The sequence below is a fragment of the Macaca nemestrina genome, unplaced genomic scaffold (assembly GCF_043159975.1).
Source record: "Macaca nemestrina isolate mMacNem1 unplaced genomic scaffold, mMacNem.hap1 Scaffold_58, whole genome shotgun sequence".
Taxonomy (NCBI): Eukaryota; Metazoa; Chordata; class Mammalia; order Primates; family Cercopithecidae; genus Macaca; species Macaca nemestrina.
The window spans coordinates 117658-141477 of record NW_027257749.1 but is presented as its reverse complement, the minus strand read 5'-3'; the positions used below and the strand labels follow the sequence as shown (position 1 = coordinate 141477).

General features: G+C 47.7%; 1 protein-coding gene across 10 annotated transcripts in view; it reads right to left on the bottom strand.

Annotated features, from left to right (window-relative positions):
- The window catches only part of LOC139361539 (disco-interacting protein 2 homolog C-like), a 159074-nt gene that overhangs the window by 55740 nt on the left and 79514 nt on the right, over positions 1-23820 (bottom strand). For 3 of the 10 annotated variants that reach the window (XR_011619092.1, XM_071090131.1, XM_071090132.1), the window contains exon 1: positions 20910-21072. The exons of 6 other annotated variants lie outside the window; for them this stretch is intronic. Coding sequence is in view for 2 of the 4 variants with exons in the window: in XM_071090131.1 (XP_070946232.1) it covers positions 20910-21034 (125 nt within the window). In the remaining 2 variants the exon portion in view is untranslated. One more of the 10 variants, XR_011619099.1, reaches the window with a different exon arrangement.

Below are 23820 nucleotides of genomic sequence, written 5' to 3'. Positions count from 1 at the left end.
GTGAATGGTGTGAGGCAATGGGACGATGTGTTCCCGTGTTCTCGAGACGCAGAAGGGTCAAGACCCTGCTTCCCTTCTCCTCCCCACCGCCCTGTTCCCAGGTGAGGGGTGGAGGCAATGCCGCCGGGCAGTCCTAGAGCTGGCTCCAGGGCCAGGACAGCACGCCCAGACTCTCTGTGCCCCATGTGACAAATACAGACTGTGGGGCAATCACCAATTTACCTGGCAGCGGGGAGAGTCCTTCGTCAAAAGCCTGTGCTTCCAGGAGCCAGGACAAAGCAGGAGCCCCTAGGAAAACAGTTCCGGGTGCTCCTGAAACCTGGGCAGAGTCACAGTCTGGCAGGAAGCACCAGTGATGCAGGTGTGCCCAAGACTGGGAGGATGGCCAGATGCCTGGAGACCAGACCGGCCTGTAGGAGATGACCACCTCTCTCTGGCTCATTAGAAACAGACAGTCTGGGCTTCACTTTTGTATGTGGAGTCTCACAGTACAGAAATATCACAAAGGGATTAGACTTCGTATACCCCAATTTTTTAAATTAAAAAAACACAATTATTTCAACTAATTCTAAATCCAACAAAGAAAAATAAATAAGTATATAAACGCATACATCCAAAATGTAAACCACAATCTCTTTACCCATAGGAGACCCAAAATTTAGTTTACCTTTTCTTCAGTATTATCACTTTTTTTTTTAAGCCATTACTGAGGTGTCTCCTCACCGCCCCATGAGGAGGTTCATGGGCTCTTCAGGGCTGTTTGCTGTTTCATCGTTTTTTAGATTTAAGGGCAGGATCATTTTCCCACACTTGCTTGCTTCCCTGATCACCAATTTTTCACAAGGACATCATTGTGCCTCAGAAAACCTAGTAACTGAACTTCATTAAAAGTGAAAACAATAAGGACATGTTGGCTGCTATGACAGCATCCTCAGTCACCGAATCTCCCTGGGGGACCCGACATACCCCCAATCTCCTTGGAACTCCAGCATGCAGGTATCGCTGTGGCGGACAGGACTGACCTACCCTGGGGGGGCATGAAAGCAAAGAGAAGAGAAAGCAGGTGACTCATTTAGGAAACTTCGGTGATTCTCTCGAGTCACGTTTCTCAAGGTGTCAGGGGAGAGCCACATGCAGGGAACCTCCTTGGCCTGGCAGGTGGCAGACTCCTGGGACCCTCCTCAGACACGTTAATCAGAGAATCTAAAGGCGGGTAGACTCTGAAAAGTATCTGTAAAGGAAGGACTTAGCTCTGCTGTGACCCCACTACACATGGGGTCACGCAGGATGCTGCTTCCGGCGTCCAGTCTCCATTTCACTCTCCTGGGAGGAACACCCGTCAAGTCACAGAGCACGGTCTTCAGCGAACACCTTCCTGCGCGACCTCCACTGTCTCCCAGCCCTGCAGGAGTAGCCGCCGAGTAGGGGAAACAAGTCTTTGCTCCTGACCTGGCCACCTTGACGCTGGGCATAAGACCAGCACTGCTACGTCTCTGGGGAAAGGAGCGGCCCTGGGCAGGAATGCACTTGGCAGCCCCGGGGAGTGGCCAGGTGTGGACGACCAGGCCTCTGCCCGCAGACACGTCAGCACGGCATCCTGGAGCAGAACTTCCAGCCCAGCTGAGCCTACAGATGGCTGCAGCCCTGGACAGCATCTTCACAGTGACCCGGGGGACTGGGCCAGAGCCGCTCAGCAGGGCTGCCCTGAATTTCCAACCTGAAAAAGCTGTACAGTCGTACGTGTATGTTGCCTTAAGCCCCTAGGTTTTGGGGTCACTTGTCACACAGCGACAGACAGTGGATGTGCACGGACTCCCAAGGCCACGATGGCCTCTGCCGGCCTCACCCGGGCTGTCTCATCTGTTCCCGTGACATCACGTTTCTCAGAGCCAAAGGCTGCCAGGGCCCCCTCTTTTCTTCACGACGTCGTTACAAGCTCACGATACAAACTGAAAATACCCAATATGTAAAATACAACGTATGACGCAATACAGGGTGAACGCGCAGGCACATACACAGGCGAAACAGGCGCATGCGCGAAACAGGTGTATGAACACAGGAACAGGTGTACATGCATGAAAGAGGTGAACGTGTGAAGGTGTACACGCGTCAAACACGTGTGCATATACACATGAAAGCACCAGACATGAAGGGCTGTCTTTGGGAGCCTGGTTTTTAGACATCTCCCTCACCCTTTTACATCTGCACGATCACAAACACAGCACACCACACTACTGAGGGGAAGCCCCAGCTTCTCATGGGGGCACATGAGGCTTTTTATTTATGCCACAGGTTGCATCACTACATCCTAGAACTGCAAGGCCCCCCACTGCCAGGACTGAGTCAGGTCCACCCTGTGCTCCAAGGACCAGGCCGCCTGCCAGCCCATACGGACCTGCCCCTCAGATGGTGCAGCTGCTTCTAAAACAGAGGCTCAGCCCTACCCAGAGACCTGCAGTACCTATTATTAAATCAAGACTTGGCTGTGGGTAAACGTGAAGATTTTTATTAAACATGACTCTGGAACATTCAAAGGACCATAACTGAATGCTCCTTTCACAGCCACGGCGTGTCCAGACGCTCATGGAGAAGGCCAGGGCGTGGGAACCCATGGAGCCCCGACAAAGCAGACTCGGAGCTGAGTGGCGCAGTTAGCACCGATTTTGTTTGACACTTGCCTTTTATATTCAGAATAAAATAAAAAACAAGACGCAAAAATAGCTCACATTCTATTTCAATTCTCTATTTTTGTAGTAACTGGGCCCCTTTCCCTCTGCTTTCCCAGCCAAGCGATAAATAGGCCCAGCTGGGATTTGTCAAAGTCTGGACCTCTGTTGTAGAGTAAGTGAGGAGGGTAGGGAGGGGAGCAGGAGTGGTGAGGAGGATTGGGGGATAGGGAGGGACAGAGGAAAGGAGAGAGAGAGAGAAACCCCCGAGGACTGGAGGCAGGAGGGATGCTCCCTGGCAGCCTCAGGTTCCCCATTCCAAGGTAACTGAGCTGGCATCACGCACGCGGTACCGTCATATGACTTGGCTGACACACGCCAGAATGACAACAAAATGCTTGAGGAGAAGACTAAGCACCAGCATCTTCAGATTAAGGTAGTGTCCCGGTTTCACGCTTGCCTTGTATGACATTGTATAAATTGTAAAGATAACACATTTTCTTACCAGCCACGCTGTTCCCCAAATACTAACTATAACAAAGATCAGACAGCATCTGAGTACTGAGCGTGTGTTAAGCCCGGTGAGGTAGGCATCATTTACTTTGCTAGAGAAAGAAACAGGCTCTGAGGGAAACTTCCTGAAGCCAGGCAGCTGTCTCCAAACCCACCTCGTGCCTCCTGACCCTGAAGGTGGAGGACCCAAGTCATTCACGTCAATAATTTACCTACATGCGTGTCAGATTGAGATTCAGCCCCCAGATCTAATCATCTCTATGCAGGAATGTGTCAGGAAGGTATACAATTCTATGAGTTCGACCTGGGGGAACAAAGGCAGGCACCCTCGACACAGATGTAGGGCGGAGGTGGGCGCCCAGCGCAGGAGCATGTCCAGCCCTGCCCAGTCATACAGCCACCCTGCCATGCCAGTGCAGGAGCCGCCACCGCGTCTCGGGGAAAAGCAGCTTCTCCTGCACAGGAATCTACCCCTGAAAGTGTGCTCCTGAGAAGGTGTGGACCAACATCTCAGAAATTAGACACCGTGTAACACGCTTATCTATACAGGCTGCCTATGTCAGGGAATCACCAATAATTCCCATCTCGCCATCAATTATTTCTGGTAAATACTGGTTATTCTAAGTTAACTGAGGCAACACAAGAACAATATAATGGAAATGTCAGAGTCAATCAGCTCCATCTGCTGAAGAGCTGGGACTAATGATGAAACCTAAGGAATCCTGGAGAACGCAGCAGGATCCCAGACCCCGCGGACCACCCCAGCCTCCTTCCACAGGAGAGTTAGTCGTGGGGCCAAGGAACGGCTTTCCAAGGAATCTCAGAGGATCTCAAGGTCGTGAAAGTTTAATGGGAATTGAATATTTGCATCTGAGTCACACGAGCACATTAAAAGTAAAATTTCCTCTTTCCACTAGAATTATGAGCTTGCGGCGGCGACACTGGCTGTATCTCATGCTCGTGAGATGTTTGGGCACAGCCGTGCATCTCTGGTGAATCATTTATAATAATAGGAAAGAAGTGCTTGGGCCCTCGATCCAGGACCACAGACCCCACCAACGAGGGTCTAAACAGGACAAGCCTCGGCCTGGAGAGGCTGGTGTCTGTGGGGGCTGGGAGGAGCACCAAGGAAACTCAGGGGCAAGCCCCACCCAAGCTCGGCATGTCCTACCCCACGCAGTCGACATCAGCCAGAGGGATCTTTTGTTGTTTTTTGTTCAGGAAGGAACATATTAAAAAGCCCGGGGCCCAGGGCCTGGACTCCTCAAAGCTCTCCACAGAGCCGGGTTAATTGGCACCTTCCGTCATGTTAAAATCAACTATATATGGCTGCTGAGGGCATCTCAGAGCAGGTGCAACGCTGAGCTTTCTTGCTGTCTGGGGAAAGCAGGAATTCCAGGCCTCTGCCTTCCTACCTCCCCAGAGGCTCTAGCCCAGATGAGCTCAACTTCTCCCAGGTGAGGAGCACAGAAAAGCTTCCCACATGCCCCTCAGGTCACACACGAGCGGTGCAGACCCTTGCACCTTGGCACGAGCCCTCCCAGAGGCAGAAGCCCAGCCCTGTGGCCCCGGCCTGGCAGGAGGCAGCTGCTGGGACCCCTGCTCAGGGTTCAGCACAGCGAGGTCCAGCCACAGCAGGTGAGACATCCACCATCCGGCCATTCATCTTTAACCTAAAACAGACACAGGAATTTGGCAAGGGGTTCCTTCCCCTGACAAACCCATCCTTCCTGTTCTCATCTCTCCCTCCTGCCCCAGTACTGCGCCCAAGGCCTGACTCCCAGTTTCACAGGGAATCCAAGACAATTAAGATTTTGAGAAACTGGGAGCTACACAGAAAATGAGTCGGTAAAGCCAGTGTCCACTGATCCTCCCCTCCCCACAGCGGAGAACAGTCCTCGGGATAAAACCCACGGGGCAGGGAAGACGCGATCAAGGTGGGCAGGACAGAGGAGCCACAAAGCAGGTGGTTCGGAGAACAAGGCCACGTGAACACAAAGCTAAAGTGCTCAGCGGCTGGAAGACAAAACACAGGAGACAGAAACACTGACCATTTAAAAAGAAAAGAAAAAAAAAGCCTCACTCTTAAGAGTCCATCAAGATTTAAGTTCTCAAGTCACAGTGTATCAGCACAGACTTCCCATAATGTCTGAAACTTGGCACAGTAAACACGTGAATCAGTTCTCCCAAGTCCATCGTTTTCTTTGATGAGCCTCTTGAGTCTCAGGCTGGTTTCAAAGTAAGCCCTTCTCTGTTTGTTGATGATTTAATAATTAACATACTTGAAAACACATTGACTTCCAAATTAATCTGCTAATAAAATATTAATTACTACACTGGCTGTCATCCACAGAAAAAAACACAATCACTTTCTGGTTTTAAAAACATTAGAATTCGAAGCCCCTTTGCCCATCTGAACAGCCCCTGCTTTTGACAAGGGCATTCCAAAGCTAATCTGAAAAACTAGTCCAGGCCATGATCGCTGGGGGGTCGGACTTGCCTCATCACCCTACCTCCCTTCTGGAATTAGACAGAACTTAGACGCTTAGTCTGATGGGAAACATTTACAATCTATTCTCTCCAAAGCTACCTGGAGGATTTCCTCCACATGACAAAGCCTTGGTCTCCACAACCCCTTATCTGACAACTCTCTTAACCAACTGTCAATCAGGAAATTTTCGAATCTACCTATGACCTGGACACCCCTGCTTCCAGTTGTCCCACCTTTCCAGACCAAACCCATGTACATCTTACATTTATTTGATTGATTGTCTTATGCCTCCCTAAAAGCTATAAAACCAGGCTGGGCTCTGACCACCTTGGGAATACGTTCTTAGGATCTCCTGAGGGCAGTATCAAGGGCCATGGTAACTCATTTGGCTCAGAATAAATCTCCGAATGCTTCACAGAGTTTGACTCTTTGCTGACATGGTACCTTTCATGGGTATTCATCTGGGGGACTCACAATCAACCGGAGGCATCAGTTGCCCACTGTGCAGAAGTCTCTGCAGGACTGAGCCTCTGGCACGGGGACTCCAACCCCTGAAGCAGCAGCTCTCCCACGTCCCACGGCCTGGTAGACCTGCACCTCCAGGGCTTCTCATTTCAGAGTCTCAGCAACAAATCTACCAAATGTCATCAACATCACAGAATATTCCTCGAGGCTTTTGGCTGTTGTTTCTCCCCAAGTTTACTCTAGAATCAGAATGGCAACACTCGGAACAGGATGGTTCTCAGTCACCAACCCTCCTGGTAAATACACTGTCTCCAAGGCCCTTTCCCGCCAGTCACAGCTTCCTTCATGTCAGGCTCGAAGACCACCTCCCCAAGAAGGAAACCTCTTCAATCCAGCAACCACAGCTCCTGTTCCCATCTAGAGCTTGTCTGCCAGGAAGGGAAGACTCCTCATTCCAGAGACAGCAGGTGCCACAAACTCAGGGTATTAGCCATTGCGAAGGCAAACACTCATGAAATTAATAGACTTTTTCCTCCTTGGATACTGACGTTTTCTCTTCTGGAGGTCAGCCAAGGCCATCTGCACGAGTCACGAGCGTGATGGCTCCAGCCCCTCCTTCAGTGTCAGGAGTGTGGCTCCACTCTGAGACCCTCCTGCATCAGCCAGGCCATGCACCTGTTCCCACGACTGCTGTCAGCGGACTACAGCGATTCTAAGATAGTCAGCAAGCTGACGTTCCGAAGGAAGCATTTTAAAGAAAAATGTGTAAGTTTTATTGCATGAAATCAGCTACATCTTTTGCTACTCCAGAGGCTTGTTTTGCTTTCCTCAAGGTTCTCTACAATGATCCTGACAGTCAAGCTTCCCAGTTACAGGCAGAGGGTTGGGCAGGCCGCGTCTGATGTGTAACACACACAGAGGATCCACGTCAAAGGATTTTCCCTGTTCACCAACATCATCAGGACAAACTTTAAACAGTAATAATCTGTCTGTCTGGAAAACTGAGCTCACTTGAGGACTAATGCAACAAATGTATTTGACAAAGTTGCAGGTGGACGTTTTAGTGAATGAATCACTATTTCAAGGAGGATAAAGGCTCACTATTCAAAGGCATGTTTTTGTCAAGTTTTCTAATTTCAGCTTCATGCATTTAAATCATGAAGTGAGACTTGTACCTGATACATTACAGAATCTCTACAAAATAGACAAAATTCCAATTCTGTACCTTCACTCTCATTCTTTTCCATATGTGTACAGATGGTCGTAATTTAAGTTGGCATTGCAACAGGATTTCTAAATTAAACTGTCTTCTACTTTAAACACTACGTGTTAAACATTACACGTGCCATTGTTCAACATTTATAGCAGGGTCTGTATGGCCCATTTTAAAGATTTCTTCCTCACTAAAAACAAGCGTTTAAACAATAAATGGTCTACTCTAAAATATTCTAGAGACAGAGATACATTTGGAGAGTGGACACACTTAACACAGAAGTCCGCAACATCAAACAGGCACAACCGGCAGTGAGGGTGGAAAGGGCGCCATGTGAGTGCCCCTAAAAACACACACAAGCCTGGCTGCTTAAAAGGAATGAATATAGCTCAACACTCCTATGTGAACATTGATGTGTCTACTGCCTTACAGAATCCTCCTAGCTGAGCTGCAGGAATCTTCTTTGGAACCTTTTCTCACCTACACTGCCTACAGGTGCCCACTGGGCTCCCTGGGCAGTATCATGTCTTTGTTTAGAATATCACACTATTTGGAGGCCTGTTTAATCCCAAGTCAGAGCCTTATCATAACTCAGACACCATCCCTCAGGGCTTGTGGGCCAACTTCGGCTAATGCAGGCTGCTCCACAGTGCCCTGCAGATGGGCTTGGTGCATCCACACGATTTTAAGATTTGGGGCTGCCGTTTTCTGCAGTCACAGATGCGGACTTACAGATTCATCATGACTGAAGGCAGCACGTATTTTTATGTGCCTTCTGTAATGGTAATAATCATGGCAACATTTCCCCGATCCTTAGAAAAGCCTCCTAACAGCAGTTGCATTCCACCCCCTTCCTTAAAATTAATAGAATTTACCAAACTAGGTGAAATCAGTCTTCATGAGAAAGTGAGAAATCAGTGTTCACACAATGGCATAGTAGCTGGGCATAGAGTGTACGTCAACATCCCAAACTAAGCACCCATCACAGTTATTCCCAACTCGCAGGAAAGCTAGAAAAATTAGAAGGCTTAAAACATAATTATAAATGAAAATAACAAGAAATCAAAGTTTTTGAGGAGCATTTGTTAGCCAAGCAAGGAAAGCCATTAACCAGTGCTGATTACATTGCATTTGATTACAGCAGCCAAAGACGTGTCAAGAGGAAGAGACTTTTAAAGATTAGTCTTTCGGTAAGAATGGTTGCTTAACAAGTTCAGACTACTGGGGTATACCAATGATCAATTAAAAAGCAAGGCAAACTAGTGTGAGTCATTTTCCTTAATGCGTCAAAAATTACCACATTGGCCAAGCTGGTCTCCAACTCCTGACCTCAGGTGATCTGCCCGCCCCGGCCTCCCAAAGTGCTGGGATTACAGGCGTGAGCCACCACGCCTGGCTGAGAACTGTTTGACAGAGGCTGAGGGGAGGCTCCTGTCCCTTCCTGGGACATCCACATCCCACCCAGTTTCCCATATCGACTATGACACTCGAAGCCTCACAGCAAGGGCAGCTGCATCCCCGCAGTTCTCTGCACTCATGCCACAGCTGCGTGAGCAGCCGCAGCCCTGGAGCTGCCACTCAGCCTTATCGTGCTGGCACAAGCATATCAGAAACTACCAAGCCCCCAAGAGGGAGGATTGGGGACCCAGGGGAGTGAACCAGGAGGGAGGAATGTGGCCCAGGAGAGTAGGGAGGCGTGGGGGCCCTGGGGAGTGAACTATGAGGGAGGCGTGGGGGCTCAGGGGAGTGAACCAGGAGGGAGGCGTGGGGGCCCAGGGCAGTGAACCAGGAGGGAGGAGGGTGGAGTTCGGCCCAAGGAGTGAACCAGGAGGGAGAAGTGTGGTCCAGGGGAATGAGTCAGGAGGGAGGAGGGAGGAAAGCGGTCCAGGGAATGAAGCAGAAGGCTCTGGGGGTAGCAAGTTCACACACCACAAATACCTCCCAATCCATCCGCGTGCAGGGAGGGGATGGAAACCACACAGGACCTGCAGCACTTTCTCCTCGCAGATGAGGAGTGAGGATACCGACTCACGCACAATATCAGAGCTAAATTTCTACCACGGTGGGGAGACGCTTCATAGACCCAAATGGGTACAAAAAGAAACCAATCATACAAGATCAGTGGATGGAACGGGATCAGAAATTTAAGCCTGTAACGAGTTTTCAGAAAAAACTTCACTTGATCTGCAAGATGACTGCAGCTCTGCTTGATCATTTCTGCAAATGTCTAACTCGCGATGAGCCATCTCAGAGCCGTTCAAGAGGAGTAACAAAATCAAAACGCCAAGGCATCCTCCGTATTTTAGATAGCCTGCAACAGTATGGAAATGAGCAGCAGTGCCAGAGCTTTCAAGTTTGTTTGAAGTAAATTCCAGCATGAGGGCAGCATCTTCCTGGCTGAAGCAATGAGGTGGGCTCCTGCTCACCGCATGGGAGACCAGCTTTCAGCTAAACTGCTGTTAAGGGTCTGCAAACCATGATCCCCGACCGAGCCTTGGCCAGGGATTTTTACACGTTGAAGTTTTCACAAAAGAAATATATGCAGAGACTTCTGTGGCCCTCAAAGCATCACACGTTGCCTACTCTGCCCTTTACAGGAGCTTCTAGCTTTGCTGTCAGTTACAAAGTGTTTCTATAAAATAATGTCACTGATTCTCAAGCATGCCAGGAAAAGTCACACTTCTCAACAACCCTCAATGGAGATGCACCATCCTGTGTTTCACACAGATTTTAGATTTTTAAAAGCCAAAACAAGGGAGGTAATTCAGCTAAGTATTATAGTAACACAATTTGAGATACTTAATGATGTGTGACAACAGAATACTTGGCATTCCTGTGAGGCAATAAACTAGCTCAAACACAAAATAACAAATCAAAGCATGTTTTGGCCTCTCAAAGTGATCAGTGAAATTGGAAATAACATTCAGTTAAATGACACTTAAAAAAAAAAAAAGCACAAATAAAACAAATACTACTACACCATCACTCCTTAAATTTATTTAACTACTGCTGCCAAATAAAATGGAGAGACTTCTTACTGCAGGGTAATAATCGGCCATTGTCATCATGAAATAGACCGCTGTGCAGGCTCAGGCCCTCCAGCCCACAAAGGCAGGGGGAGGGAGGAGAAACGATGGCCAGAAACAAAGGGACAGGGCAACCATGACCTAGTCAGCAATTGTACCCTCCCACCTTTCTTCTGGACTTACAATTTTGGAGCCATCTGGGTTTACCTTCCTATGTCCATAAGTCAGCCAGTTCTCGAAGCCAGAAATCTACAATGCTTCTGGCAGCCAAGTCCTCTCGGCCTTCCCCCATGTTTTAGGGCCTCATCAGCTCACCCCTGGATAGTATCAATGGCCTCGGAGCTCCAGTCAACCTTGCACTCCACAGACTCAAGTATGCCAAGAGCCACTCCAGGCTGCCACTGCCATGACCAAAGGCTTTCAGAGACAGTCGCCAGCACTGCACAAATCCATGTGGCTTCACCAGGCGCAAAGCGGCTCCAGCATTCCATCCAGTCTGTCGCTGCTACCATAGCTGTGAGTCTAGGATGTGTCAGGAAGGGAAGGAAGACACCATGTACCTCATCTCATTTAAGCTTCAGTGTCACAAGGTGGATTTTGTCGTGCCCGTTTTATGGATCAGGAAAGTTTTAAGGAGGGCAAGCACAGGGCCCTGCTGACACAAGAGCAAGACCCGCAGAGGCCTGGGCATGACCCCCGCCCCACGCTCCCTGGGTCCTGATATCCACTCCTCCCCCGTGGGAGCCTGATCCTGGGTCTGCCTGAATTGCTACCATTCCTAAGACACGACTCACGTCTGCCCACCTCCTCCTTTATCTGTTTCCCGCAGCCCAGAGGCGTGTGTGCTCTTCCATCCAGACAGACATCACACTTCAGCACCTGCATCTGACATCACTTCAGCCAAAAGCTTCTCTCAAACCTCCCCACACACCTGCCGGTCACACAGGTCTGCACCCATCACCTTTCTCACACGAATTCTCACATATTCCTGTGTAGCACCATCCAACTGATGATAGTCTGAGAGGAGGAAGCGTTGTAGATAAGTCCACGTTCTACTTTGCTCCCAGCCCTCCGTCTTGCGTCTTGCATGAGGCAACCGATTAACAGCAATTTCATTTCAGCACAACATTTCCATTTGAAGAAACGCAGAGCATAGGGCTCTGGTCATAATTAAAAGCTTGTTTCATTTGTCATTTGAAATTCCATGTACTGCTGCAACAGCAGCACCCCCTCCTCGCCAGGCTCTGCCCTAAGGACATCTTTCTTCCGGCGCTCGATTCCCATCAGAACCCTGGCAGTGAGAGCCCCGCAGGTTTCCCAGCACCTCGGGCTGCGGCTTCCACGCTGGGCCGGCACTGACAGGACCGGAATGGTGCCCCCAACAACTACAGGATCGGAAGCTGGTCGACTGCTCTGTAGAATGGAGACATGTTAGTAATCCCCGACATTTCCACTGACAGGCTGCTCAGGTAAACTGGGAAAAATCCACAAACTAGAAAGAATCCATGGGGAGGAGCACTTTCTGTCTCCAACCTGGCAGCAAACGGTGGCTGTGCAGACGATCTCTTCAGGAAAACTATCGACTGTATCTCAGGTCAACAACAGCCCCGCTGAGGGCCAAAAAATCAGCTCCCCCTGGCCCTCACTTCCTAAGGGTCAGCCCTCCCAGGCCACCTCTCCTGGAAGATCAGCTCTGACGCACCCACGACGGTCAGGAACCGGCTCTGGGACACATTTCCCAGGCTCCTGCCCACCGCCCTCTCTCTTCTTCCTCCTCCATCTCCCTCTTCACTCCCATCCGCCCTCCCCCTTTCGCTTCCCTTCTCTCCTTTCCTCTCCCTCCCTCATGTCCTTTCAGCCCTCACCTTCCTCACTGCACTTCCCTATGCAACTCAGCGGACGCATTCTCAGGTCAGTAGAGTTTTCTTTCACTCTGTTTTTATTGCAATGATCATTCTTAATGAACAGAAACCTGTTTCGGACCATGTGGATGCCACCTCCTGACCAACTGCTGCCCCGCGGCTCCGTGTCCACTCAGTGACCTCACGGCGCAGGTGCCCAGCAGTATGGCTGTGACCAGGGGTAGCAACATGGGACATGAGAGAGGTATCCCAGACAAGAGGCCCTGCAAAGCCTCCCCAGCAAACCGGAGCAAGGCCCAGGGCGGTAGGGAGAGCGCCGTGCTCACGATGTAGGCAGTTCAGCTTCCGCAAACTGTCCATCGACTGCAACTTACTTTGTTTCCATGGTTACAAAAGAACCATAAGCATTCTGAAATATGTTCTTGGTTTCATGTGTTGCGAAATCTAAGCAACATTATAAGAAAAATCACTGAATTCTGCCTGAGGCTCTAGGGGTGTTTTCCTCTCTGAAAGGAGCCCCCTTCCAGGACTTGGGATTGAGTGACAGCCTTCAAAAATCACGGTTATCCTGGTGGTAACAGGGAACTCCTCAGCCCGCCAGGAGCTGGGGCCCTCGACAGCCCCCACGGTTCCAGACGCCAGTGTTCTAAGAATCACACATGTGCAGATAGCAAAGCTTGCTGCACACACGCCAGGTGCTAACAAGCCCCAAACGTCTCACTCATACTTGCTAACCACATCGCTTCTCTCAGCCTCCACGGCGTTTCACACTCTGCCTTTATATAGAGATGAACCATGCGTCCTGAGCGCTACAAAGATTCAACTCCTTCCGGGAAGAGGGGTGCATCTTTCCATCACGGGGTCCTCACTCCAGCTGGCACAGGATTTGCAGAGTGGGCGAGTCTAATGTTGATGACACTTTCTCAATATTCCCTTCACACCCCTCCAAAAACAAGAGTGCTGCCAGCTTCTTACCGACGTTGTAATGAGCAAAATATTTTTCTCTTATTTGTCACTTTTTAACGTTATACTAGTGAAGAATGTGACTCTGCATGTACACTGTAAGCACCCACACCGTGAACATTCTGCTCTCCTGTGACTGTATTCACAGGTCACAAGGACAAAACTTCTCCATAGTAGCCTATATATATATATATATTTGTATATATATATTTTTTAACATGACTTCCACTCATCTGAAAGTCACAGATGTAGCTTTTCCTTCATAAAAAGATCCAAATGATACACAAACCAGGTTTAATAAACACATTGGTCCAGGTGGGAAAATGACCCCTCAGTCTCCCTCCCCTCAAAGACCAGGGCAGCCAGGAAACTGCGCTCTCCAGTAAATGACAGCCGGCAGGATTCCCTAAATAAGCAGCCGGAAGATTCCCATCTCGCAGAGCACACCTTTCAAGACTCAAGATGCCCCCGCTCCCTGAATATCCGACGAAGAACAGGGCTACCCAACGGAGGACTGAGGCAGTAAACAAACATGTATTTGGCCGGGGGCGGCGGTTTATGCTTGTAATCCCAGAACTTTGGGAGAAGGAGGCAGGCAGATCATAAGGTCAGGCGATCGAGACCATCCTGGCTAACACGATGAAACCCCCGTCTCTACCAAAAATACAAAAAATTAGCCAGGCGTGCTGGCGGGCACCTGTAGTCCCACGTACTCGGGAGGCTGAGGCAGGAGAATGGCGTGAAACTGGGAGGCGGAGTTTGCAGAGAGCTAAGATCACACCACTGCACTCCAGCCTCAGCGACAGAGCAAGACTCCGTCTGAAAAAAATAAAATAAATAAAATTTTAAAAGTTTTCAGCAAATAGCATCATCGACCCACAAATGAGAGGTACCGTTTTCATTCTAGGAGGGAAACACTACAAAGCACGTATATTTTAGCCCTGTAAGTGAATTCTTCGGGCATTCCTGTGTCCGCTATCAAATGCAGCACATCACCTCAAAAGGCAAAGTTCTATAAGTCGCATCCAAGGAAGGGAAAAATCATTCTAAGTTTTAGCCATCCAGTAAGAACCTGATCCAGAGAAGCCTACTTGTTCCAGACTCTAAGCGGCAATATATTGCTACAATGTAATGAAAACAAAGGGATAATTAAGAAAATTTCAATGCTAATAAAAGGCAAAAACATAATTAGATTTATTCTACTCTAGACAGAGCAGCCGGGCAGTTCACCCATACGTTATGAACGTTGCTGTTTTTCAGACAGGGTCCCAACTCTGTCAAGGCTTGACAGCAGGGGCGTGATCTCCACTGACTGCAAGGTCCACCCTCCCAGGCTCAAGCGATTCTCTTCAGCCTCTGGAGTAGCCGGGACTACAGGTGTGCAGCCATCATGCCCAGCTAATTTGTGTGTTTTCCGTAGAGATGGGATTTCACCAGGTTGCCCAGGCTGGTTCCCTGGGTCTCGAGTTCCGAGGCTCAAGCAATCCGCCCGCCTCGGCCTCCCAAAGCCCTGGGATTACAGGCGTGAGCCATCACGCCTGGCCTTTTTTTTTTTTCTTTCCTTTTTAAGCGATTAATGTGCTTCAGAGTCTTGTAGGCATTTAAAAAAAAAAAAAAAAAAAGAACAAGCAAATTCTGTAAGGGAAAGAAACCATTAACACGTTTTACACACCTCAAAACTCAAAACAGAAATACTAAGAATAAAATGTATTTTATTCACAGAGGCATTCTTAAAGTTCTGTAAAAGTGACACCATGGACACCACCACATCACAGACGAGTGTGGCAGGACTGCTCAGATTCAGAACACAGTCTAAACAGTCCTCCTGCCACTTTCCTCAGTGGGAACACTTTATTCTGTCTTTTATTCAAATTAAGTATCTTGCAAGGGAGTTGAAGAAAACTGCAGAGCAGATTTTAAAACTTCAATGCTTTTCTCAATTTTCGTCACATTCTGATGCATTTTTACCTACTACACGGCCAATAAGTTTCAAGCTTTTTGCATCGATAAAGACAATGCTCCTTGTAGCAATAGGCTTTTTCTTTTCTATACAAAGATCTATAACTTAAGCTAGTAAACTGGGCATTTCACAAAGATTTTGCACAATTCCTAGCACAGATTTTAGCAAAATAAAACCATTATCTTTCTGCAATTAAATAACCAAACATAGGAAACTGCACAGTTAAAATAACCATTCCATTATTTTATATAAACACAAATGATAAAGGAGAGTATGCTTTGGAAAACAGTGTTTCCATAAGCTAATGATGAAGCAGAAGACAGTTCCTCAGCCTCATATGACATTTGACAACCGAAGTACTCTGGCCCAAGCCCAGCCCGGTTAAATGGAGGGGAAGTAAACATGTGACCGACCGTGGTGGGGCACTGTGATAGCCACAGTCCAGGAAAGAACAGCTGACATGTTTCTTCTTCATGGGAAAACTGAAACATACTCGAGACACCTTAATTCTTTAAAACACAGTCTGCCCCAGTACTAACCTTAAGCTCCCATTGATAAAGATTGCGATAACCAGAGGTGTTTATCCAGGCCCTCGAAAATCACGGACATGGTACATACACAACATTTTCAAACGCTCAATGCTGCCAGTATGTTAAATGCGCTGTGATACCGGAGGTCTTGTGCAGGACCAGAAGCATCGCAGCCTGGTTACCTTCCTGGTGTTCAATGCTTTGTATGTGCAAAGTCTGCTGTTACAATTTACTGGGCTTAATGTCATTCAGTTTGTCACAGAAGAGAGCTACGACATTTACTTAATTCCACACACAGATTCTCAAGTTCATCTTCCACCAATGACTGCTCTGTCCACAAGACAGCGGAGGGAAGACCCAGGAAAGGCCTGGGAGATGCCAGGTGCTCACAAACTGGTATCAGTCTGCTGGTTCTGGCTTAAAGGAAAACAGACATAGAAGAAACTAAAAGGACTCACTACATCTAATATCACAATGTTCTCAACTTTACCTTAGCCAAAAATAAAAGCGGAATAGCAAAACTACTCCAGGGCATGATTCCAGGGCTAATCTGAAACATGAAATATTTAGAAGACAAAGCTTATTGTGAGTGCAATTAATATACACATAAAACACTGGTTTCGCAAAACCCAGTCTTTGCGATTGCTTTTATAAAAAGTAAAATTCTCATGAGGATCACATACACTAACTGATTTTCAAATGAAGGGACTGGTAAACTTCAGGGCATATGATTTCTGCCACACACGAGGGGAGCAGTGAGAGAGAAGAGCTAGGATCAAGTGTGCTGAAGCTGTCCTAGGACTGAAATTCAGTTTCTGCCAAAACAAAAACACAGGAGGCTGTCAACTTCGATAGCAAGCTCTGCTTGAGAGCGTCAAGATGTTAAAATTGCAAAGGGGCTTCTCCCTGCTATAGGCACGCGTGATCCTTGCAAAAACATAGCTCAGCATCATCAAAAATCAGGAAAGAACACAAGCTTTCCAGACACGAAATCCAAGAGCAGAAGGGAGCAGAGTCCAAGCTTGCTCGGCAGAACTGTTCCCGGACAACAGCACAGAGGACGTCACAGGGAGGGCAGGGCAAGCAACAGCAGCTTCCGTGATGCCGCAAGCAGGGCCTGAGCCAGGAGAGCAGTCTCCTCCAACCTGACAAGGAGGCGCGAGGAGCCACAGAGAAGTCAATTCAGGGTCTTTTTCAGAAAGGGGCAACAATGAGAAAATCTGGTCTTACCCAACCACCCCCCATCCACGGTAACAGCTAAACTCGCACCTGCGTCTGTCACCTTCCCCACCCCCTCTTGCAGATGCTCTTCCTGCACCCGGGTGCCTGTCTCCATGCTGCTCCTGAGGCCACACCTGTTGCCATCCAGTAGTGACCACGAATTCACCTTTGTCCGGGCGAAGCAAACGCAGAGTTCACACACTCTTGTACAGGTTTGCTGGCCGAGAATCTAACCGAGCTGTCCAATTCCAGATGTGCTGGTACCAAGGAGAACGCTCGATGTCCGGCATTTATAAACGGTATCAGTGGGTTCTCCTGGGACTCCCAGGCAGCCGAACGAGGGAGGGAGCTGTTGCCCTGTTACCCCGAGCCAAAGCAGCGCTGCGAGGCAAACACCACAGGCCACATCACACTCGAGCACCGACTCTTGACAGTTGCTCGTTTGTGTGTTCAGAGTTCAGGGTACAGGCGACAGACAGGCCTGATCTCAGCCATGGGACAGCAGTGATTACCCACAAGTCCCGTATCTAAGCCCCGACTTGCCCATCGGCCTTCCTTCAGGAACAATGCCCACCTCACAGTGCTGCCATGAACGCTAAGTCAGCACGTATATACACAACCAGATTCATTGCAATTGTGCTTTCTACCCCAAGTTAATACAACCAGGTGCTATCATCGAGACTGAATAACCAATATTAGAACAGAAGGTCAGGCCAGCGATGGTGGCTCAGACCTGTAATCCCAGCACTTTGGGAAGCTGAGGTGGGTGGATCACTTGAGGTCAGGAGTTGCAGACCAGCTTGGCCAACATGGCAAAACCCCATCTCTACTAAAAATAATTTATCCAGACATGGTGGCACACACCCTGTAACCCCAGCTACTAGGGAGGCTGAGGCATAAGAATCGCTTGAACCTGTGACGTAGAGGTTGCAGTGAATGGAGATTGTACTCCTGGGCTCTACCCTTCCAGCCTGGATGACAGAGCAAGATTCTAATAAAACAATAAAAGGTCAAGATGAGAACTGATTGCCAAGGTCCACAGTCCATATACTTAAAACATAAAATTCATTAGCTAGTACTTGATCAAGTTGCTGCTTTCTTCATTACAATCTTGTATATCCTTCTAACACGGCTCAAAATGTTTACATTTGAACACACCTCGAGTATAACAAAAAATAAAGTGCCTGTATTTCACAAACGAGCAATTTCCAGTAAGGCTGCATCCTGCTCTAGTTAATCCTTTGACAATGTAAAACTGAGCCATCCTGACATAGCACTGACACATGGTGCAAGAAGAATGACCTCCAATTAAATCGCTAGATTTAGAGAACACGTAAATATAGTTTATCACTAATTCACTAGCCATTAGCAAGATTTTAAAGGAAGAAAAATTATCAGGACTGTAACTAGGAATAAAGGCAAAAACAAACATGAAGAAATTAGTCACGTTTAAATCAATACCCTTTCTGTGAGGCCGTAACAAAGTATACACAGCAGGGTCACAAACTGTCATGCTGAACTGTCACCAAGCTCTCTATGAAGGTAGTAAGAGCGTCCCAAGTCGCAGAGCCTCGTCTTCCTATTTAAACCCTAAACAGCCAACACCACTCAGCATGCAGTGAGAGCTCTGAAAGCTCAGAGGAATGCATGATGGGATGAAGGGCCCTAGCCCTGCCATCACCCTGCTGCTTATTAAAAATATAAAACAAACCCCTGCCTTCAAGGAGCCCAGATCTAACTAGTACAAGGTTTTGCTTTTAACAAGTTAACTACGAATGATGAAGACTCTCAACAGCTGTGCGAAATGTGAGGCAACCTCATAAGAGGAACTTGGCTGAGACTAAACCCAGATATGGTTTTTTAACCACAGAAGAGGAAAGAACTGAAGAACCTTACAGAAAGTTGACAGCAATTTCTATTTCTCTATGGTACAACCTGGAATTTACCTTTGAGACAGACTGCCCTTCTGTTCTGAAAAATCAGATTATTCTTGCAATCCTCCATCAGGACTGAAATTCCCAAAGGCATGGAAAACCAAGTACTAATTTTAACCCCCCCCCCAAAAAAAAAAAACTACCTATGATCTTAGATGTGAGATTTAGTATTCTCAAATTCCAAATTTGGAAATATTTTGCACAAAGTCCTTATTTTCCCTGTTTACTTGAAAGCTCTCTATTCTTTTGTCCTAAACATCTTCCTTCTCATCCTTCCAAACAATATCTGAAGATGAACTTACATATCGTTTTCAATGTTACAAAGAAGATACTACATTTGTCATGAACTGTTTATATTCACAACTCTAGGAGGGATTTTGCTACATTGTGAGGAATAACACGAGGCAGTTAATACGCCACGAATAAAGAACAGTAGAAAGTGGACACATTTCCTGATGAGTGCCGATTTCTCATTGAGCTGCTGACAAAGTTATAATACGGAAAGCTAGACAGCTGCTCTGTTAGTTCTACCTCACTTAAGTGACCGAGTCATTGTTGTTTCAGTTCCCTCTCTCGTCTGGGGATGAGACACACCTCACAGAGCTGTTTATGATTTCAGGAACACACACATCAATGAAGTGACTGTTCCTAAATCGTTGCAAAGGGTAGAGTAACCTGCCAAATTTCAACTAGGTTGTAACAAACAACTGTTTTCATCCTACACGCTCCGGTGCCAGCGAGATGGTGCGTTCTTGGATCCCTGCGGGAGCCCTATTCCTGGTGCCATAGAGCGCACACACACATTTACATCCACATAATGTACGTATATGGCACACTGTAACACGTGTACCTGCATAGAGCGTACACACATCCGAATACGTGGAGTGTACATAAGTGCACTACGTGCGTACAGAGTGCACACACATCCAGATCCATGTAGGGTACATGCATAGAGTGTACACACATCCAAATATATATAGTGTACAAACAAGTTCACTACGTGTGTACAAGCATAGAGCATACACACATCCATATAGCAAATGTACATAGGTATGCTAACATGTATGTACATGCAGAGCATGTACACACGTCTATATGCATACAGTGTACACAGGTATACTATAACCTGTATGTACATGTATATGGCATACACATGCACATCCGTATGTACACAGGTATGCTATTTGCTATATGTATACACATGCATATAACATACATTCTTATCCAATGTACGTAGGTGCACTACAGCATGCATACACATGTGCAGTGTACACATATGCACATGTATACAATGTACATCAGTACACTAACGTATAAAACGTATACACATATGCAATAGTGTACGTACATATGCAGCATGTATACGTATTATTGTGTACATATCCAGAAGTTTATTCAGTGTGCATAGTGTACATGCATGCTTGTGTGCACATATGTATATATACATCTGCAGAAATAATGTGCACATACCCACATGGTGCACGTACACAGGTATGTATATGGCATTAAATACATGCATGTATGTGCACATGTAGAACAGATAGGTGTCCAACTAGTGTGCATATAATCATCCCCGTAGATACACACATATACACATGTACATGCATGCCTACAGCATGCACGTGTGTAGGACACAAATGTAGTGTACATACCTATACACTGTAAATACATGCAGTGGAAATACACGTAGTATGTGTACACCACATACACACATGTACATTTATACAGTACACATACACCGAGACCCAGAACGGGTCATGAGTATTAACACAGCGCAAACGCTTCCAGTTCTACCTAGTGAATTTTTTTCAAACTATAATAGAACTCATATAAAAAGGGTTTTAAGGAAATCAATACAGCTAGTGACAAAAACAGTGGGAAGGGCACAACCACTTTCCCTCAGAGTTCTGGGCCTGACCGTGGAAGTTCAGAGGTTTCCTAATGCAGTACACATCAGAACTGACTCACAATGAAGCACTCCTTAAAAATTAAAAATGTGTCCTCATGTTTTGGCCTTTGAGACAAAGCCTCTTAGTTAATCGAGTTCTGACTGAATTTGACTCACAGTACTCTGGCAGATTCTTCATTTTCTGGTGAGACAGACGAATGTCCCAGGGTGAGGGCAATGCCAGCCATTTCAGGGTCAGCTTTTCGAGGAGCGATGTCTGGCAGAACACAATCCAACACCATAGTAGGATCCCCCACCCAGCCACTTAGACGCTTTCTTGTACTTACTCTGTCTGCTTGTTTCCCTTTCTTGAATTCAGCTGGGGGGAGAAAAAAAACCAAAAAAATCAAAACCAAAAACAGCCCATGTGTTTGTGTGTCTGAAAAGTGAATACATCCACATCCAACTTTCTAAATGATACACGGCAGGTGTTGATGGTCACCAACCAGTGGCCACTGTTGACAAAATACAAAGTCATCTGCAAACATGAACGAGTTTCTAGGAATACAAAAGTCAAGGGAATTTACTTCACATATTAAAGCTCTCAAGGGTGCTCATCAAAAATATATTTAGAGGTTTTCCTTTCAAGTTATTTTTGAAGATTTTTAAGTTGCAATACTTAAAAGCCTCTGGGAAAAGAAAGGATACAGGTATCTGGAAGATTTATACTAAATGATTTTCATGTCTTTTTGATAAAGTTAAATAAGGTCAGCCTTGAAGTAATGGCTTCCACTACTCTGAGGCTGTGGATGGAATCCACACCACCACCAGACAATTGAATAAACAGCAAGGCTGCACACACAGGACACAGGCAGTGAGCCAGCCTGACTAGTTGTCAGCTTCTGGGTCAGTTCTACCCAGTTCTGGCCAGGCCCCACTGGAGATGAAAACCTGCCCTTTAGAAGCCTTCAAACCCCACCTTTCAAAATCTAATCCTCTTCAACTGAGGCCCAAGTCCAAAAATCTACTGACATCTTAGCCCGCGTTAGGCCAGCTGTCCCCCAGCCTTTTTGGCACCAGGGATGGGTTTCATGGAAGACAATTTTTCTGGGGGGTGGTTTTGAATTGCAACTGTTCCACCTCAGGTCAGGCAGCGGATCCTCATAAGGAGCACCTCCGAGATCTCTCACAAGCAGTTTACGATAGGGTCCCAGCGCCTAGCAGAACACACAGCTAATGATAGGGTCACAACACCTAGGAGAACATGTGGCTTATGATAGGGCTCCAGCACCTAGGAGAACAGGCGGCTTAGGAGAGGGTCCCAGCACCTAGGAGAACAGGTATTAAATGAGTTGGCAAAGCCAAAATCCACCGGATCTACCACTCCAAAGCAAACATACACCACTGCCCAATATTGATGTGAGCCAAAAACAGGGAAGTCCTGAGGGCCCACACTGACCACAGCCTGACACCACTTCTGCAAGAACCAATCACGTGCCTAAAGATCACCCGTGATGACCCAGGAGAGCAGCTTTGAGCAGAGACAAAGGTGAAGGAGAGGCACATGGGCCAGGGTGCTGGGTGTGCCCGTCTTTGTGACCTCACTGAGATTGCTGACCTCTGGCCCTTGGTGTCCCTTCCTGTGGAGGTAGCAGCCCCCAAATCCCTGCCTCCCTTCAGCACTGACTGAGGCGGCCCTGAAGTCTCCCCAGGGCTGAGACTGTTTCTAAATCCTGTTAACTGCACACCCACATGAAAAACAAAAAACAAAATATCAAGTATGCAGACAGGAAAAGAAAAATACGTGAAACCTCCCTTATTCAACAGGCATTTAAAAAGTAACAGGAAAATTGTGATAGTCTTTAAACAACCACCAGCTATCACGTCCTCTTGAAATGTTTTAGCTAATCAGGAACATCTTTACCAAGCACTTGTGTGTTCAGGAAATCAGTTGACAGGTCCCAAATAACCTCGGAGCCTGCGACCTGACCCCCACTCACGCACATCACCTCTCCAGAGGAACGTGTCCTGGACACCTTTCAAATGGTGAGGAACAGGAACAAGGGTAGCTTTCCCTCAACACCACAAAACAAGCTCGACCCCGAGGAGCCCGGAGAACAGCGACGTTTGTTTAGATGCTTTCCCACTGTCCTTGTCAGAGCAAACATTCCCATCCCACACCGCCCAGTGTTTAACTCTCCCTGGGATACCAGCAGCCGTCAACCCTCAACAAGCTGGAAACAGAGGCCAAGCTGATAGGAGGCCTCTCTCCATTCCTTACTGAATTCGCTCAGGACACGGATGCTCCCAAACACATATGGCCCCGAGTATTCCACACCTGGGGAACATTCAAACAGCAGACTCTGCAAAGACGTTCCCCTAAAGAGAAACTCAGTTTCTAACTTCCCTTAGGGAAAAACAGGAGACCCAGAACTTTCCAGAAAATCAAGTGTGAGAGGAAGCCACTCACCTCTGGCACTTCCTAAACCTGCCTTCCCGCGGGTGCTCAGGGATGTCCCCGCGACAGCCCCGTCCACCCAGGACGGCAGCAGGGCTTAGGCAGCCAGCACCTGGGCAGCTGGCGAAGCAACCCCAGGGTGAAAACGCCATCCCAGGCACCACTTCCCGGAGCCCCTCAGCAAGAAAAACAGAGGTGGGACAGAACCGAGGGCTGACTCGAGGCTGGGGAGCCACAGACCCGCACAGCTCAATCATCGGACATGCTCTTCTGTGGACAGAGCCCAGGGAGAGGCCAGCACAGAGACCCTCGTGCCGGCTCCACAGGCCAGCGTCCTCCAGGGCTGCAAGTTTGTGATCACAGCTTCAGAATTTGGTTCCAGAATCTTCCGGAATCAAAGACGCACCAAACTGTAAAGCTGCCAGGACAGCAGGGCCCAGGAGCAGGCTCAGGGGAGGACCACTTAGAAACCCCACACACAGCATACACGTGTGCATGCTTACTCCACACATGCCACCGCTTCACCCAACAGTATACACGCAAACGCATGTATGTACTCCATACACACCCTCAAATACACTCACCAAATATGATGCGTGTACACACTCCACACACACCCTCAAATACATA